The sequence below is a fragment of the Ambystoma mexicanum genome, chromosome 2q (genome assembly GCF_040938575.1).
Source record: "Ambystoma mexicanum isolate Mex_15411 chromosome 2q, UKY_AmexF1_1, whole genome shotgun sequence".
Taxonomy (NCBI): domain Eukaryota; kingdom Metazoa; phylum Chordata; class Amphibia; order Caudata; family Ambystomatidae; genus Ambystoma; species Ambystoma mexicanum.
This window is the reverse complement of record NC_090924.1, coordinates 1,350,008,915-1,350,027,479: the sequence shown is the minus strand read 5'-3', so window position 1 is coordinate 1,350,027,479 and position 18,565 is coordinate 1,350,008,915. Positions and strand designations below refer to the sequence as shown.

The following is an 18,565-nucleotide window of genomic DNA, read 5'->3' as shown; positions in this document are numbered from 1 at the left end:
GAGGCTTGTGAGGGGGGAAAAGCTTTAGCAACTCTGCAAGGTAACCAAGACGGGTCTCAACCGCGAGCAAGCAAGGCTACACAACAGATGGCAAGTTCTTAGACTTTACAGTACCTCTGGTTAGAAGAAATGGTTCCAGTTGGCTTCTGTTCCTGTACAGCTCTGCAGATCCTGTTGTTCCTGAGCCTCAGTCATGGGGACAAGAGGGAGGATGTCTGGGGACCCTGCTCTGCAACGGGATGGTCAGCGGCAGTAATGGGCAAACTTCAATTCAGCAGCTCTTCAGTGTTTCAGGTCCTCGCATCCAACAGCAAATAGCAACACTGCGTTTCTCATATACCACTTTGGACTTTCCTTGCATCTGGGGTCCAGCACTCAGTTGAGGTGGCTCAGACTTGGTCAGTCCTGCTTCAGCGAAGTCCGGAGGATCTTCCTGGCGCTCGGGTCTGACTAAAAAGCAACGCACACAATCTGGTGTTCCCCTCCCTGGCACTTCGGTTCCAGCAGCAGCAGCAGACATACAGCCAGCTCAGAAAGGATGTCCAGACGGGTTTACTTTGGAGCAGAGTGGTCCCATCAACTCAAAAGGGAGAAGTCGTCCTTGCAGGGCTTCTCTAGTCGAGGCGAATTCGTAGCTTCAGCACAGCGGCAGGGCTTCACCGGACAAACCAACAGTCCAGGAGTTGCAGCAGGCGCTTCTTCCAAGTTCATCTTTTGGGTTCCTTTGTCCAGTGGTTGACTGCCTTCCAAGCCAAAAAGCCTCGGCTTTTATGCAAGTTTCTCCCATTCATTCTAGGCTAGCTGTCAATTACACAGCAGTGTGGCTGCCCTTGCCAGACAGCCGGCCAATCATCTTTGGATGCATTCCTGTAATCAAGGGGATTATGCACAGGGAGTTTCGGGCACCTCCCTCACTTCCTGCCCCTGCCAGACATAATGGAACCAGAGGTGGGCTTCACTTGTGAATCACGCCAAAGACAAAATGAACAAAGGGACCAAACCTGGTTTGGCGTGCAGAGTGAATGTCAAGAAGGACCTTTCCAACAAGAAATGGCAAGAAAAGAAGACTGGGCCTTTTTGACGAAATGGGCACCCATGGGTGCTTTACTGTGGCTGCGAAAGCAGACAGCGGTAAAAACACACAATGGTAGTAAAAAGTAAACCACTGCCACCAGCCATTAATTGTAGAAAGGGCAACATACAAATGTTACATGAGAAACTAGACAAAGGATACTAAGTAACCCCTCCAGCACCCTATGGTAAGATAGTATGTGCTGGGTCTAGAAAGACACAAAATGTAAGTAAAGCCAATTTCACTTCACTGATCTTGGAAACAGTTTCACCATAGATTTCCCAAAGGTTTAAATCCCTTCTAAGAGAATTCACTGTGCCACTGCAGTGAAGGTGCTGTGTGTCACAATGTAAAAGATTATGCCTATGGAGTTTTCAGACTGCAAAGTTAAAAGAAACAGTCTAAATCACAATAAAAATACATGAGTGAGAAAAAGCGATCACCTTCTCCAGGTTAGCAATTAAAATTCCTGAAGTCCAGCAAAAGAGCTGGGGGTCTCTAAGGTAGAAGGGAATTAGCACATTTTTGAGAATTCTCCCCAACAATCATCCTGATCATAGTGGGCAGTAGGCCTGGCTAAGCCCAAATACTCCACCACTCTCGACATAAGGAGTCGGTAAGAAGAGTCGGCATGCTCACCAGGGTCTGGTCTGCCGAGCTCCAGCTCACGAGAAGTGTGTATACCACTTGCCTTATGCAAGGTATCACAAAAGTCCTGCATCCTACTCTCCTCCGAGATGAGGCATTCAGGCGCATTAGGGGTCCCAAACTAGAGACCAAAGGGTGCCTCACCTCATCAGAATGTTCCTCCTCACAAATGGAGGCGAGTGACTTAGTCTTTCTTTGGTAGAGGAGTACACCTTTTCTCAGGAATCAAAGCCAGAGGCTTTAAAGTCGACGACTTGCACAGACACTGCCTTTTTAGGTGGTTCCACCACTGCCTGGGGCTGCGCCAGTAAATTTGGCACTGATGGCGTCGACTTCAACAATGGCTCCAAAGGCATTGAGGGCCTGATCTGGGTGGAGGACCCGAGATGCACCATCGTCTGCCGTGGCGTCGACGGCAACGAGGGTTTGGACGGTTTCGATGGAGACGAAGACTGTGACCTCGCTTCACGTCTCGAGTGATCCTTATGTACCTTGTCCGAACGAGGCCTTGATGGCGCTGTTTAGCCAGGCTCGAGGGTGCACAAGTATACGGCCGAGATTGTTCCCTGCCAGCTTCAACCATAGGCGCGGACAGGGCCTTACCCTTTTGTTTTCGAAAAATGTCAAGCTTTTTCACCGGAAAGCTTCCCACTCAGTGGGCTTCGAATGTTTGGACGGGCAACTCACGCTCTCGGGATGCCACCTGAAGAAGACACCAAAGGCAACTTGAAGTGCCTTCTCCTTGAGCGCTTTGGCGAGGACAAGTGGCGTGAACCACTCCTGGACCTTGAACGCTTGGGCGCCTTCCTCTGAGGAGATTCACCTCTCGACTCATCTGTCAAAGGCCCAGCAGGTTGGGACTTACGGGGCTTGGACACCTTGCCTACCTTGAGTTTCCCCTTTCGTTCCTGCAAGGCCTTTCCAGTCATCGACTGGCACTTTGAGCACGTATCCGTGTCATGCCCCCGCCGAGGCACCATAGGCAGACACGATGCGGATACGTGATGGACATCTTGTATCCGCAGTACCAGCATTTCTTGACCCCGGACCGAGGAGGAGTCGGCAGAGAACACAGACTTATCGAAGAAAATCTTTGCAACAAATACTAGAAAGTACGAGGCGCGCTGAGTTTCACGGAGCAAACCAGTTTGCGGAAAAAACAGAACTGAGTCTACGGGCGCTGTGCATGCTACTTTTAACATCCGATGACATCATCCTCGACGGAGGCCTTCGAGGGACATCAACTGAACGCCGGTGATGCAGGGCGCCCTTTGCCGAAAAATTTCCGAAGCAGCCGAGCTGTGGACACTACATGTCAAAGATGAGGAATACTTGTAGGACACAATCCATTCAAATTCTCATTTCTGTGCTAACCTGGATGTAAATCCACTCTCGAGATCATTAGAGTGGTCAAGGTTAGAGGGAAAAATCTGGAAGTGTGCTGAATTTACGACAGTGTCTGCCGATACCCAGCTTAAGTTATGAGCTGGGTTTGCAGTCGTTGAATGCTCTTATGGACTGGAGGCTTATCTCTTTATACAGGCAGAACATCTGTCCCCAGAGGAATTCTGTGCATGAGGATGTATCATGCATTGAATGTGGCGAATAATGTGTTTTTGAATTATATCAGGCAAGAAGTGATGACGCTCTCAAAATTCTAACTGCACTGAACGTGATCTAATTTAAAATCCTTTGAAGGTCAAAGGTAGTTTGAAATGGCAAGACTGGATTCAAACAATAGAAGTTATGCACAGTTTTAGAATTGCAAGATCGTTGTCTCTCCTGGATAAACCTAGTGGTCTTCTCCCAACATATTTAAGGTGTTACCCACATACCAGGTGGCTTTCTGACTAAGATTCCACCTTTATTTGCTGCCCACACAAGAGATTCTATTCATCATGCATAGTGAAGTGTGAGGGAATGACTTGTGTTACTCTCTGCGTGAAATCTGGGTCCCAGGCATTACGACACATAATGGTTGAATGTGAAGGTACTCTGGAGTTTAGAAAGACATTTTGCCCATTTTGTGGAAAATATTTGGTGGTTATCTTCAGACTCCTTTTGGGAGGAATTGGCTACTGGTCATGAAGTTGGTTAACTATGGAAATCTTACAAATGTTGAAAGAACTGGATTTTACGTACTGTAATGTATAGTGTTTGAAGAACAATGGTCTGGAGGATACCCAGAGCAATGCCAGAAGTTAGGATTACAGGGGGTGGGCAGTAGGGTGCGTGTTTATAGGACTGGAGGTTGTACATACATCATTATATGCACAGGAATCGCCCTTTTGAGACTACAGGCAGTGCTTGAGCTAGTGGTCAAGGAAACCAATTACGTGTTAAATGCCCTGGTCAAGGAACAAGGGGAAAAAACAAGGGGAAAAAAGCACAATAGTCCTTGTTAGGCAGAAACTTGTGCAGTTCCCTTAGGGACCACTGCAAAAGGCTTAGGACTACAGGTGTCGGCAGTAAACCCAATTGGTAGCAGTCTGTACCACCCAGATTTACCTGGTAGCTGTGGCTGAGCAGCCAGACGTCTCTCAATAAGAGTTAGATAGTATATAGAGTATACAAGATAGGTACCAAAATACAGTAGCACAAGCAAACACTGACCAGAGCTTGGGTATAAAAGTATATAATTATTTATTTAAAAACACACTTTGTAAAATACACTAACACTAATATGGCAAGCAAGTTCAAACACAGTCACTATTAATATATACATCCCTGATTACTTATTGAACAAGTCTTAGTTAAAACACCACTTATTTGCAGACAGAGGCGAGCGCTTAACCTCAGATGGCACTCCAATAAGTTAGTTAAAAAGGCCGGGAAAAAGGCAGAATTAGGAAAATACACAGTACCAACACTTTAAGAGAACCAGAGCAAGTCAGAAAAGGCAGAGTCTACTGTGGAGCAAGAAAGTCATAGGCCAGGCCCATTCTTGGAGAGAGCAAGGCAGAATGTGTCCAAGATCACACAGTTGAATAATACTTTAAAGAATCTTCGCAGATAGTTCAAAAAGGGTTGTATCAGTTCAGAAAAAGTTAGTTAGTAGGTCCCAAGTCACCCCGGGATAGAGCGTCAAGGATTTACAGGACACCTTGAACAGTCTGTTGCAAGGGAGAACAGGCGGGACACAGTACCTGAAATGGTGAGAAAGCTCCAGTGGGGGCAGTTGTTCCTGGCAGCGGGTGCAAGTCGGTGCTTCGTCCAGGGGAAGAGAAGATCTCGACGTGGAGGAAAGCTTGAGGTCGTTGCACTGCCAGGGAAGAAACCAGCCGCTGAGTTTCCCGGTTAAAAGGTACTACCCTTTTATTCGCGGTAGTGAAGCGTGGCTATCCGGCCACCGGGGTGCTTGGCACGGGCGATTTGACCACGAGACGATCCAGGAAGGCGAAAAAGAGGGCAAACTGGTTATCCCCACCAGTTCTGAGGAAGACGACTCTCCGGGATGAAGATCTTCTGTCGTTGGGAAGTGGTGAGACGGTTCAGCAGGGCTCCACCGGTGGTGTCGTCGTTGCAGGTCGGCTCAGCTTCTCCCTCTTCGGATTCTTTGGTCCTGTGGCGACTTCTGAAGTTCCAGTCCCGAAAGCCCTGCTTTTATGCAGAAAACCCCCATTCATCTATCCTAGCTGTCACTCAAACATGGCAAGTGGTGAGCCGGGCGGCTCACCATTGGGCCAATCACACAAGAGTGCGACTTGAGTTGCCGATGCAACTCAGTCCAGGGTGCCTAAACCCCCCCCTCCCACACATCCTGTAGACCCAGACAGAGTGCACCACTTTTGGAGGCTTCTGTGCAGAAGCCTGCCAAAAAGTGGAACAAAGGGCTCGACTTGGGTTGGGAGTTACAGAGGCGAACACAACTGCCATTTTAAAACAGAGTCCTGGCAAAAAGACCCAACCGGGGAATAAATATTAAATAAATAACCCAGCGGTATCTTTAACATTGCACCAAAAAAGTGGTGCGTTTAAAAAGGAATGGGAAAATCCCATAGGAAATATTCCGGTGGAATATTTCGCGTGGTAACCACTGCCACCAGCCAGAAACTCGACGAGGGGGAACTGCACAGTGCCCCCTCGAAAAACAGACCCAGGGGCAATCTAATTACCCCCACACCCTGTAAGTACCCCCTAAGTACTTCCACAATATGATGGTTTGTACTGGTTCTGTTCACAATTTAAGACTAGTGAAGTCAATGGTGACTTTACATGTCCTGGGAGACAGTAGTCAGTCCCAGGGTATGGAGTCTATATTTGGGGGTCACTATGACACCCCTGTGTTACTGCACTGAGGGTACTGTGTAACACACTTACCAAAAATACATGAAACCCTATGGAGTAAAAAAAAATATAGCCCATAAAACACATTACAAAGTCAAAGGATATCTCAAATCATGTCTACGAGTGGGAGAATAAGAGTCTCACTCTTAGCAGGAGAAAAAAATAAACCTCAAAAATCCAGCAAAGCTCCTGGGGGACTCACTAGGTTTGGGAAATTAGCCTTAACAGAGCATTCTCCCTAACAGTCCTGCAAAACAGAATGGAACTAGACAGGACGCTAGCAGTACAAGCAGGAATGTGCGCATCAATAAAAGACGATTTCCGTGTATTCGTATCGGATAACGAACAAGATTTAAACGATCATGCAGCACACATTAGGAACATTGCTGCTACAGATCAGTATGGACTGGTGTGCAACATTTACAAATATTTTTGGTGCATGGGCATCATGTTTCTTTTGGCAGGCATGCTCATATTAGTAATAGGTTTTTTACTACATGGTGCACCAGTAGTATGAACTGGATTACTACTATTGCTTGAAACGCATTCATTCAGTTACCGGAAAAAACAATCACGACCTCAATAAGAATACCTTAGACTTACTAATATTGTATCATTAGGGTTTACGGTAGTGTAATAAAAAAAATAAAAAATTCAACTGTTAGGTTGGAATTTTGGTCTACATTCTGCCATCTTAAAAGCATTGCCCACATAAGCCTGAATAATGCCTGCAATTGTTTTTTGGGAAACGTGCACATGATCACAGGCTGATATAATGGGACCGAAAACCTGCGGTCAATGTGAAGTCTAGCTGTCAGATGATAAAGCAGGGTGTCTCACGAACCACCTTTCAGCCCGAGGCCAGACATTTATCTTTTAAAATAATTTGAAAATGTCATTGTTAGGGAGAATTCTCAGAAATGTGCCGATCCCCTCTCTGCCTTAGAGACCCCCCAGCTAGATTTTGAGGAATTGAATTTTTAACCTCGAGAGTGAGACCCTTTTTCCCCCCACACATGTATATATTTTTTTAATTTGATTTGAACACTTTCTTTTGGTTGTGGAGTCTGACAAACTCCATAGGCATCTCTTTGACATTGTGTCACAGCACCGTCAGTGCAGTGGCACAGGGAAGTCTTTCAGATTTCCCAAAGGTTTAAATACTTTCTCTTGGATAAACTACGGTTTCCAAGAGCAGTGAAGGGAAAGTGACTTTACTTACATTTGTAACTTTCTAGACACAGCTCACACTATCTTACAATAGGGTGCTCGAGAGGTTACTTAGTATGCCTTTTGTCTAGTTTCTCAGGTAAAATGTTTAGGTTACCCTTTCTTCAATGAACGGCTCGTGGGTTACTTTTAACTACCATGATGTACTTTTACCGCGGGCTGCATTAGCAGTTGCAATAAAGCATCCGAGGGTGCCATTTTTATCAAAATGGCCCAGTCTTTTTTTCCCCATTTCTTTGTGGAAAGGTCCTTCTTGAGATTTATTCAGCGTGCCAAACCAGGTTTGGTCCCTTTGTTCGTTTTGTCTTTGGCGGGATTCACGAGTGAAGCTGCCTCTATCTCCAGCGTGTCTAGCAGGGCAGGAAGCGAGGGAGGTGGCCGGAACTCCTTGTGCTTTGTCTTCTTGGTTACGGGAATGCACCCAAATAAGAACTTGAAAGATGCCTGCTGCAACTCCTGGACCGTTGGTTTGCCCGGTGAAGCCCTGCTGCTGTGCTGAAGTTCTGAATTTGCCTCGACTAGAGAAGCCCTGCAAGGACACCTTCTCCCCTTGAGTTGGTGGGACCAATCAACTCCAAAGTAAGCCACCTGGACATCCTCTCGAAGCTGGTTGAATTTCCACTGCAATTGCTGCTGGAACCGAAGAGCCAGTGAGAGTAACACCAGATCGCAAGCCAAGAGCTCCAGGAAAATCCTCCGGACTCCCAGGACGCAGGACTCACCGAGCCAGAGCCACCGCAACAGAGTGCTGAAGCCCAAATGCAAGGAAAGCCCACCTCGACAGTCAAGAGTCTGCGGTGTTGCCATTTGCTGAGACGCGAGTAGCTGAAACCGCAAAGTGCCACTGAATAGAAGTTGGTCCTTTTCTGTCACCGCCCGTCCCGTTGCAGACTCCAGAAGTCCTCCCTCCCTTCCCCATGACTGAGGCCCAGGAACACAGGATCCGTAGAGCTACACAGGAACCGAAGCCAGCTGGAACAGTTTTTCTTCAAGGTACTGTAAAGTCTATGAGAACTTAAACGATTGTTGGGTGACCTCAATTTTTCTCAGTTGACACTTGTCTTTGTTGCTTTTGTAGAGTTGCAAACAGCTTCTTTACCTCACAAGCCTAATAACCTTGTGGCCCTGCTTTCATTTCTTCTTTTCTACAAAGACTTCTAAAACATTGTGTAAGAATGTTACCTACCTGTAAGAATTGCTTCAGCTCACCTAGACTTTTGTCCAATTGACTTTGGCCTGGCCCGACTCCCTGAATGACTTCCCTCTGACAGTGTGTTTTGTCTTACTTCCAGGAAGGGGTTAACTTACTTTGTATTGGGGGTTACCAAAAGTAGTCAACTGCTTCTGAATATGTGAGATCTCTTGTTTTGTTCCAATAACCTTTTTCTTTGACATGCTTCCAAGTATTGCTCTAAATGCAACAGTGATATATTAATGTCCACATTGTCCTAGCTATACAAGTCACCTGAGGGTGTAGGAAGTGTGTGCCATCCCGAATGGGTACATGCTGATTTAGAGAAACTAAGTGTGTATGTGTGTGTTACTATTATATTGCACCCGTCTGAAGGAGGATTACTCAAACTGACTTAAATTAATTTGGTTAATCAAGAAACCTGGTGTGTAAGAGTTTATTTGAATACTTGTCACTGTGAATCTCTATGCAACTCCCCTACTGCTCATATTGACCCCTCTTGAGATAAGCCTGGTTGCTCAACAAGCTACCAACCTGTGTAGTACAGACTTGTACACCAAGTCTGTACTACACAGGGTTCCTATTGCCAGGAGGTCAGGGTTGTTTGTAGTGCACCCAAAGGGTACTGCATACAATCTTGCCTAACAGTCATGTGAGGGGGGGGGGGCTTGTGGCACAGGACACCATCTTATCTAAACAAGTACATTCCTTCTGCGGCTTTTGTTTACAAATATGCCTTCGGGACAATAGTGCACTCATTCACTTGTTATCTACATGCACGGAGGTCATCATTACAGAAAGAGTGTAGCCATTTTCCAAAGAAATCCCCTTCAAACAGAAGACCAATGAGATCTTGAACCAGGCATAGGGAGGAGTAGTGTGTTAAGGAGATTAATTTTATGATTCATCCCCTGTCCTAGCAAGACCCCCAGTTTATGCTGGACTTCTGGCCATTTTTATGAAATCCTGACTGAGTGGAGCTTTTTTCCACTCATTCATTCCTATGGTCGCTGTCTTTTGGAACTCTATTCTTTGTATTGTACCTATCCTATGGAGTCTATTTCCTCCATAACTTTTAAAGGCATCTGTATTTTACTACTGCAGCACACAGCTCCTTATGGGTAGTGTTACTGTGGCTCCTTAAGGTCCTCTTTTGAGATTTGTTTTATTTTATCCTAGAGTAACTACAGGTCTTAAGGAGAGAGAGATACTTAGTATCTCTCCGAAAAACCTTGGTCTGAGATTGCCACGCACCACCTCATGTGCAGTGCCAAAGGGATACCTACTATCCCCCTTCTCTCTGCCCCTGTCACTTTTTAGTCACAGTCAATCTCCTAGTTATGGCTGGTGGCAGTGGACCAACTATGGTGTGGTTTTTCTACCACAGGCTATGTCCATAGCCTCGATAGCGCATACTAGAGGCACCCAAGTACCAAATTGGGGTCTCCCTTTTTTCACCATACTAGCGTTGTTTTCTTTGTTAGCCCTTCTTATATCATTCTAGGAGGGAGGGGGGGGGGTGGCTTTGCTGTGTTTGGTCTTTGGCGGTATTCCCTTGGGTGTCCCCGCTTAGGCTCCAGAGTGTCTGGCCAGGCAGGAAGTGAGGGAGAACTTTACCACCCCCCTGTCCTTTGTCTGCTAGAGTGCCTGAATGGGACCAGCTCCAACTAGGGATCTGACTGTCTTAATTGGACAGCCAAACGCCCCTTTCTGTAAACTGCTGAGGAAGATTGCAGAGTGAGGGCTGGAACGGTATAAAAGGTGAGGCTCCTGGAGTGAAAAGCAAGTCGACCACTGGAGGCTGAATTGACCGGAGACGACAACCAGAGACGCCTGCAGACCCTTTGCAACACCGAAAGAGTACTGCTGTCCTGACCCTGTTTTCTGTGCGACAGAGGATCTCCGAAGAGGACTCCTTCCCTTTGACTGGTGAGAACAACCAGTTCCAAGACTAACTTTGATTTGAGCCATCTCCCAAGGTCCTGCGAGTTTCCAGAGCTTGCAAAACCCCAATACCAGGAGACCTGCTGTCAATTTCGAGTGCAACGTTGTGGATAGGCCGAATATGTCCACATCTTTGATGAGCCCTCAAGGACACTCCAGAGATCAGATCCAACTCATCAAGACCCCCTCAGCAGACTGTGGGCCTGTCAGAAGCGAAGAAGATTTATCGGGCGAATCACGTCCATTGTTGGTGCTGCAGAAAAGGTGCCAAAATCACAGAGGGACCAGAGAAGTTGCTGAAAGTTGTGCCAGAGGTTCAACCTCAAGACTGCTGCTGAGAGATCCCGTCCATTGACCTGCCTTTTGTCAACAGACAAAGGAATCCGGAGGTCGGGTCCAGAGCAGCAACATCAAGCACAAACATTTTGTTCAAACATAAGGTACTGTAGGGGAAAAGGTATTGCTTACCTTATTCCAGAGTCAAGTCGCTCCAGACCATTGGAGTGCACGTAGAGGTATCCAGGGCAACCCCCTCTTACCTCCAACTCAAGCGCTGATTGTGTCCCTTTAGTGAGTCCTTTAACAGGGTCTCCAACGTTGGTTCAGTCTTCTTGTATCTTTCATCGTAGTGATTAGAAAGTAGCCACAAACCTTTGACTTCTGCTGCTTTTCAAGACTTTAAGCCTCTCCGAACTGCCTTTTAGCTAGGGTTGCTACACACAGCCCTCACTACAACATTTAGTATAAAATGGATCTCAAATATTTTTGAAAGCTCGGGCTCTAAAGAGGCAAGCTATTTTAGACTAGCTATACCCACCTTAACATACGTTATAGCATATCTTAAAGGTTATTAAAGATCATTACACTTATTAATTGTATTCACTCCTAGATCTCATTGTAAACACAACAATCTTGTTCTTCTCAGATACACCACTTAATGAGCGAATGATCAAACTCGAGAGAGCAACATATAGTTGTCCGCGACCAAAAACAGGTTTAGGAAGTAATAGGCAGATATTCTCAAAAGTCTGTCCCGGTGACTTATTAATGGTCATTGAAAAGGCTAAATGTATAGGAAAGTGTTTTTTGAATTTGAAAGGCATATTTGTATCAGATGGAATGAGAGGTATGCGCAGTATTAGAACTGTGTCTTTGTAGACGTGTAATTGACAACCTTGTTACATTGCAGTGTCAATTGAGTCCCCATGATGGCATTACATTGCGTAGCACCATAATTACAGCACCTACTTTCAGTTTTAGCTCGTGAGGAGGCAATAGTCCTACAGCATTTCGCTCTTTTAGAGACTGAACGATTGAGATGGCAATTAACGGTTGACCAACATTGAAACCGGCGTGCAGCATATGAAGAGAAGTGGGGATGGAAAGAAGTAACTTGAAATTATTCTGAATGTTTGCCATCGCTTAAACGTTCTCATTCGGTTTGTTAAAATGATAGTGGTTGTTGACGTGAAAAGGCACACAGAGGTACAGTTTGCCATTTGCACAGCATAGGGCAACCTAACACTAATAAATTGCATCAGATGAGTGTGGAAACATAACCGCGCGTTTGTGTGCGAGAGTCGGTGAGAGAGCGATTCACCAGTAGCACGCCCAAAACTATTTATGTATTTATTACATTTGTAGAGCGCACAAAAACCCAAAGGCAAAAGTACAAGTCCGGTACGCACAGGGGTTCCAAGTCAGATCAGTTCAGTTAAACAGAAATGTTTTAAGCCTTTTTCTGAAGATAGTCAGCGAGAACTAGGTGGATGGGAGGGTGTTCCAAAGTGTAGTGGCTTGGGCGGGGAAGCTGGTTCCTCCTGCTCTGGTTCTTCTGAACTTAGGTATGTGTATAAAAGTCTGTTGCATACAGACCAACTTTGCCCATTTTTAAAGTGTTCTGTCAAATATTTTCTTTTCAATAAAAGTACAAGGACAGTAATACTAAAAACAATTTAATAAAGGCTTATAGATGACTTTGTTCTTTGCCGATACATGTATGGTTCATCAGACACAATGCATTACCTATTTATTATTCTTATATAATTTCCTTGCTTTTTTGTTCTTTTCTTGCTTAACAATTATATGCAAAATTGTATTTCATGTTTTAGTGTAATGATTCCAATTCTGTGTGCTCTAAAAGCTGTATATTGGAAACTTGTTGGAATACGGTCTGCAATTCTTGATCTAGTGGTCTTGTGGGTCCTTCTTATAACTAAGTAATGTTTGTGGACAATGACTAGGAATCCCTTTTTCTCCCCACCCATTACCATTATAACGTACTGAGCTTTCCACCAGGTACAGGTCATACATTTTCCTTTGGGAGTGAAAGTGTCTGCCCAAGGCCCTTTTGTATGAGTGTGTTTTTCCATGATGTCCTACTTATTTGAATTTTGCATAATGTATGCACAACCCAATAATTAAGCGTATATATTTTTCAATGTATCAGTGTAGTGCCCTCTATTGGCACTAAATGTGCCTATCCAGCAGCTTTCTATTCCTTAAGCAAAGCCAAGACTGCTCTACCTTTTCTACCCATAGAGAATGCACTCCACCATTTGGTAGGAATCCAGTATTTGCTTAGGGATAGATTACTTCGCACCCCTCACTAGAGGGCAGTGGAAAAAAAATCTCCCTAACTCACTAGAAACAGCTCCAAATGTCTCCCCTCCACAAATTGTGTAATATGCCTTGGTGAACTCCAAGGAGTCTGTAGTAATGATCTGCTCAACAAAGGTAGACTCTGAAAGTGATGGCTTTTTAGGAGAGCCAATATAGGACTCCGCCGAGGCAGAGCTGAAAAGAAAACATGGAAAATCAAGAGCTCCTTGTCGTTGGACTCTGTGGTTTACTCCATCTGGCAGAAGAGCTTAGTAAGAACTGCCCTCTTCATCATTCTATACAGAAGAGCTCATTGAGAAGGCAGAGGCTCACATTATTGCATCTATGACAGATGGATGTCCTGCTGACCAGCAATGACACTGAGTGAAGGATCCAAGGAGAAGAATGTATAGAACAATGATGTGCTGTTTAAACAAGGCCTTCTTGGAGTTGGCCTACAGTAAACAAACATCCAAATGATCAACTGTAAAAGCATGAATATTATTCTCTGCTGGGAGTGTTTTTTAGGTTTGAGGCTAAATAAAATACAAATAGCTTTGAAAGATGTAAAGGGATCCCTACATGAAGGGGGCAATGAGTGAATATGTAAACCATGTAAAATTTCACATTTGGAGCTTTCCAAGAGAGGCAGCGCAACGAGATCAAAAGTTGCTGTGGTTCTTGGTTGACAGTTCCAATTAGTTCATTTGTCAGCAGGAAACGTTCCCAACTATGACACCAATGTTCCAATCAGAAAAGACAATCTCTCATTTTTATATAGAATTTACACAAGATTGAACTTTAAACTTTACATTTTCTTCTAACTGTAGATGTGAAAATAACTACATTTCAACGTATTCAATAATGTATCCACCAAGGCAGGATCAAGGGCTGTGTTGGCCTTGCAAATACACAAACCAACTATAAACTTCACAGGAATATCCAAGATGAACACATAACCTACTCGGGACTTACTGTAGTTGAACAAATTACTTACCTCAGTAAATGGTCTTTCTGATAGACGCTCCTCACACCGATTCCTCATTTGGGATAGGGATAGCGTAGATGAGGAATCAGTGGGAGGAAAGAGTGCATTAGAAGGTATCTTCATTTCGAATTGGACTCAGTATTATGAATTCAAACTTCAAGGAAACATTTCTGGCAAATTATAAGCCTCACCTGGTGTATTTTGCATTTTGCAGCTTCCAAATGAGCGCAACCTTCACTTTTCTGGTTAGAGGTATCTTTGTTGTTGTTACTTGTCTGTACCAAGCAGAGAAAAAGCACATAAGTGGTCATTTGTACATGAGCGGAAATACACAAAGAAAATATTTCTAAGGCATATAAACATGTGACAAAACTGTGTATGGGGAGGGGGCACAACATTTGAAAATGTATTACTATGATATGAAATGCAAATCACAACAAATTTTGTTCATGCTGGTTTAGGCAGTCTTAGTATGTGTCATATTCCTGTGTTAGGAGGGTTTTTCAAAGTCACTACTTTTGGTATGACTTTGAAAAGCCAACCTAGGGTTACCAAGGTTATTCACAACCATAGTTGAGCAAAGAAAGTCTCAAGTAGTTTTGACCAAGCAGCAAGGCTGAACTAAGGAGGAAGGGGTCACTGCGATAAGGTAAAGCTAACACGTAACAAAAATAAAGTTATACAAATAACACTATTTATCACAGTACTACACAAGAGCACTTTAAATATTCCAAGTTAAGTAAAAATACAGAAGTACACATGCAACTCACAGTTGGGTAACAGTATGGATTTTAGCAGGGTTGTCCAGCTGCAGGCCCCGAGGGCTGGAATCCTGAGGGATTTTCAAGATATCCCTTATTAATATTAAAGGAGAGTTCCGGGACTTTTTTTTTATTGTCCCTACGGGTCGGCCATGTGTTTGTAAGCATAAATCGGTAGATCGTAGGAAACTTTCCTATGGACCTTACCCGACTTTTTGCCCCTTATCGCACTCGAAATCAGCCTCCATTTTGTGATAATCCTATCATTCCGCCGCATCGACCTGGCTCACCTGCCTTTGCGGCACTAAATCAAATCCCCCGCCCCTGAGCCTGACATCAGCAGACGCGTACTGCCCATTTCAAGCACGTCTCGTGTCAACAATCGCTGCGCCTCAGCTATTGACGTGTTGCCATGGAAATGGCAGGACGCCTCTTTCCCCAATAAGTATAAACAGACCGTTTCACAACATACAGCAGCAGATTTTCGATTCCATTCCTCTCTCTGTGTTACTTTGAGTATTCTGTGACTCGTTTCAGTGCTCTGGTCAGCTACCTTCGCCGCTTGTAGCCCGTGTGAACAGATACCAGTACCACCGCTATAAATTATTTTACTATCTTTACCGCACAATGGCCACAATAATGCCGTATATGTACGAGCCCGAGTACACCGAGGAAGAACTACTGGAAAGGCAAGCACGCGAAAACGATGGGGATTCGGACGGCAGTTGGGAGGACCAGTCAACGGATGAAGAGCCTGGACCATGTCGCATGGACGGCGTCTCCACCTGGTGCACGTGCAATCGGTGCGAGCTAATGCCAACTGAGGAGGAGAACTGCTGCTGCCGTGAAAATTCCGGGTGCTTGGCCTACATTTCGGAAAGCGAGCAAAGTCAGCAGGAAGGCGAGCAAAGTCCGCAATGCATCACCGAGCTGCCAGAGTTCAGGGAAGCCTGCCTCTCACGGACAGTGTTGAGGATGATGATGGTGCTTATGCACGAACTTCGTGGCACTGTTCGTCCGCGTAATCCGAGTAACGAGTAAGTATACTCTGTTTGTGATGTCAGTGATGCCACCACTATTTCATGGTCGTCTCCCACATATAAAATTACATTTACATATCATTGGAACGCATGTAAATTGGTTCCATATAGTGCATTTTCTAGATATAATTTTTTTCTAAGGAAAATGACATGTGTTACCTGAATCGACATTGATAAGAAAGTTTGGTCAGTTTAATACAGTTTGCATCTTTTTTTTTCACAGGTGGTACAGGCTGGTGGCCTATCGTTGCTTCACTTGGTGGCTTCACGGGAGGCTCGGACACCGCGTTCGGAGAGTAATACCTGCCTGTGCGGTACTTGCCATTAGACAACATTTCCCCAGTGACAGTGGACAATACCGCGGATTTTCCCTCGATGTGCTGCAACCTCAACTTTACAATGTGTAATGTTTATTATTTATGTTTAATTAAAATCTAAAATAAAGCCCAACATATATTTTAACAATGGTTGTTTTGATTTTTTAAATGAATCTAGTGTATATTCTCCTGGGAGGGTGAGGTATTTATAAACTCACCCCCCTGCCTTCCATGTAGTAGATCCTGCAGCCATCCTCTTACATTCAGTTAGATGGCCTCTCCTTGGTGAGGCCCTGCGGCAAACGGGTCTTGTCTGCACGACCACCGCCCCGATCCACCCCCGCCTTATCAAAGGCAGTTCGCACCGGGGTACTTGAGCTGCTGGCAAGTGGAGCTGTCAGGGAGCGATAAAGGCCAAGAGGTGCCAAAGACCATGTACACTTCAAAGTGGTCTATAGAGCATGGGTTTGTTGTTCCCATGTCTACCTCCAGACCCCGTGTCTCCTGCCAAGCATCCCCCTCACGCTGGACGGCCCCCTGCAATCCACATAAGTGTGTCTCCATTCACGAGTCTTCCTGTGTCTTGTCTGCACGACCACCGCCCCGATCCACCCCCCGCCCTATCAAAGGCAGTTCGCACCGGGGTACTTGAGCTGCTGGCAAGTGGAGCTGTCAGGGAGCGATAAAGGCCAAGAGGTGCCAAAGACCATGTACACTTCAAAGTGGTCTATAGAGCATGGGTTTGTTGTTCCCATGTCTACCTCCAGACCCCGTGTCTCCTGCCAAGCATCCCCCTCACGCTGGACGGCCCCCTGCAATCCACATAATGCCACGACATATACACGTCATTCATTCACAAACACACCCCTGGTTCGAATTCTTTATAACCCACTTCATATTTCTAATGAGAACTTCTTTGCGCTTTGCTAGTCAACCCGTGAAGGTGCTGGTTATCTGCTCTTCGTCTCTGAACTTCCGTGACCACTTTGAGCAAACTCGTCAGTTTGCAACCTGTGAACTGCTCCCTGTTCTACGACAAGAAACTACTCTGATCCCTGCATCTAACTGTTTGTTCGTCAAGGTAAGTCCATGTACCATAATCATTTTGCGTCCAATTTTTTAATTTATATCTATTTGCTAGTAGTCATCAAATTGCATCCATGTTTTCTTTTCGTTCACGACAGTACATGCAAGGAACTAGTCACATGTTCTGAGTTTAGTCAAATTACTTTTTCTATTTTTTGAAAGTTATTGAAATACTTATCCGCATGTGAATAACGTGTATAGTTCCAAGAACCAAAACGGACCTTGCATTGAACCTTTTATGTGTCATTTACTGTTTTAACACATTGGTATTCATAGAGAATTGTTGATCTTTACTTTTCAGAACTTTCCATAATGCCTGCCTGTTCCATTGGCGGTTGCCCTTCGAAGACCCATAACAAATCTGAAGGTACTATAATGCATGTTTTCCCTAAGACAATAGATCAGATAAGAGAATGGGTCCGATATTGCGGATATCCAGCCTCTGAGCTAGAAAGTAGAGTCCTAGAAGTCTTTGCGGACAAGAGGGGTGATCGATACCGCATCTGCAGCAGGCACTTTAGCCCAGACATGTACTCCACATCATTGCTAATAAAGAAGAAAACACCGCGAGCGAGGCGAAAATTGCTCTCAACCGCTATTCCCACTCTATTCGTCCACATCCCTCCACTGGTGAGTCAAGTTTACGTATTTATCTCTCGGCCTTGCGGTAGTGTGTAGCATTAGCTAACAATAATTTCCCCATTTATGTATCCACTCAATATGAAGGCGGAAGATTCTCCATCCGTGTCGTTATTGCAGTCATCAGCCACTTCAAGCGCCTATCGGGTAATCTTACATAGCTATTCTTACACTGACTTGTTTTAGGCATGTAAATCAATAGTTTTAATTGATCGTGTAATTATTTTACCTAATGGTACACCCTTGTACTCGTCCTCTAGTCTTTGTTTTCAGTTATAATTATTGTTATCCAAAATAATGCAAGTACTGTCTTTCAGGGAGATGCTGAGGAGTCCAACGCATTGACGACAACCGTAGATGTCACTCAGATGCTCGAGGTACGTTTCCGGACAGTTCCATCGATGGAGATCATCAGATCTTGCATTCTTGTAGCGTGATTGTTACACACAATGTTTCTTTCGTTTTTAGCCATTGATATGTCCTTCTGTCGTCGCCCTCCTATTTGTCTTCTTTTTTCAATATTGTGTTCATTACTAATGAAAGTCCTATGTTTCAGGGAGTCGATGGAGCATTAGTCCAAGTAGAAGGGGGAGCATGCAGTTACGGGTCGGCGCAACAGCTTGCAGAAGTGTGCACCGCAGTTACATCGTCCCTTGATGTTCTTATGCATTTCGAGGTATGGATACTGACAGTTCGATCAAGCGAAATCATATGACGTGATTACATCCGCTATACTTCCTTCTTTATTAACGCAAGTACT

At 44.9% G+C, this 18,565-nt stretch overlaps 1 protein-coding gene across 6 annotated transcripts in view; it reads right to left on the bottom strand.

Annotated features, from left to right (window-relative positions):
* Window positions 1–18,565, bottom strand: part of CNOT10 (CCR4-NOT transcription complex subunit 10) — a 1,248,840-nt gene that overhangs the window by 829,060 nt on the left and 401,215 nt on the right. For all 6 annotated transcript variants that reach the window (XM_069648815.1, XM_069648816.1, XM_069648817.1 and 3 more), the window contains one exon: window positions 14,154–14,237. In XM_069648815.1, coding sequence (XP_069504916.1) covers window positions 14,154–14,237 — 84 coding nt within the window. The remainder of the gene's footprint in view (window positions 1–14,153; window positions 14,238–18,565) is intronic.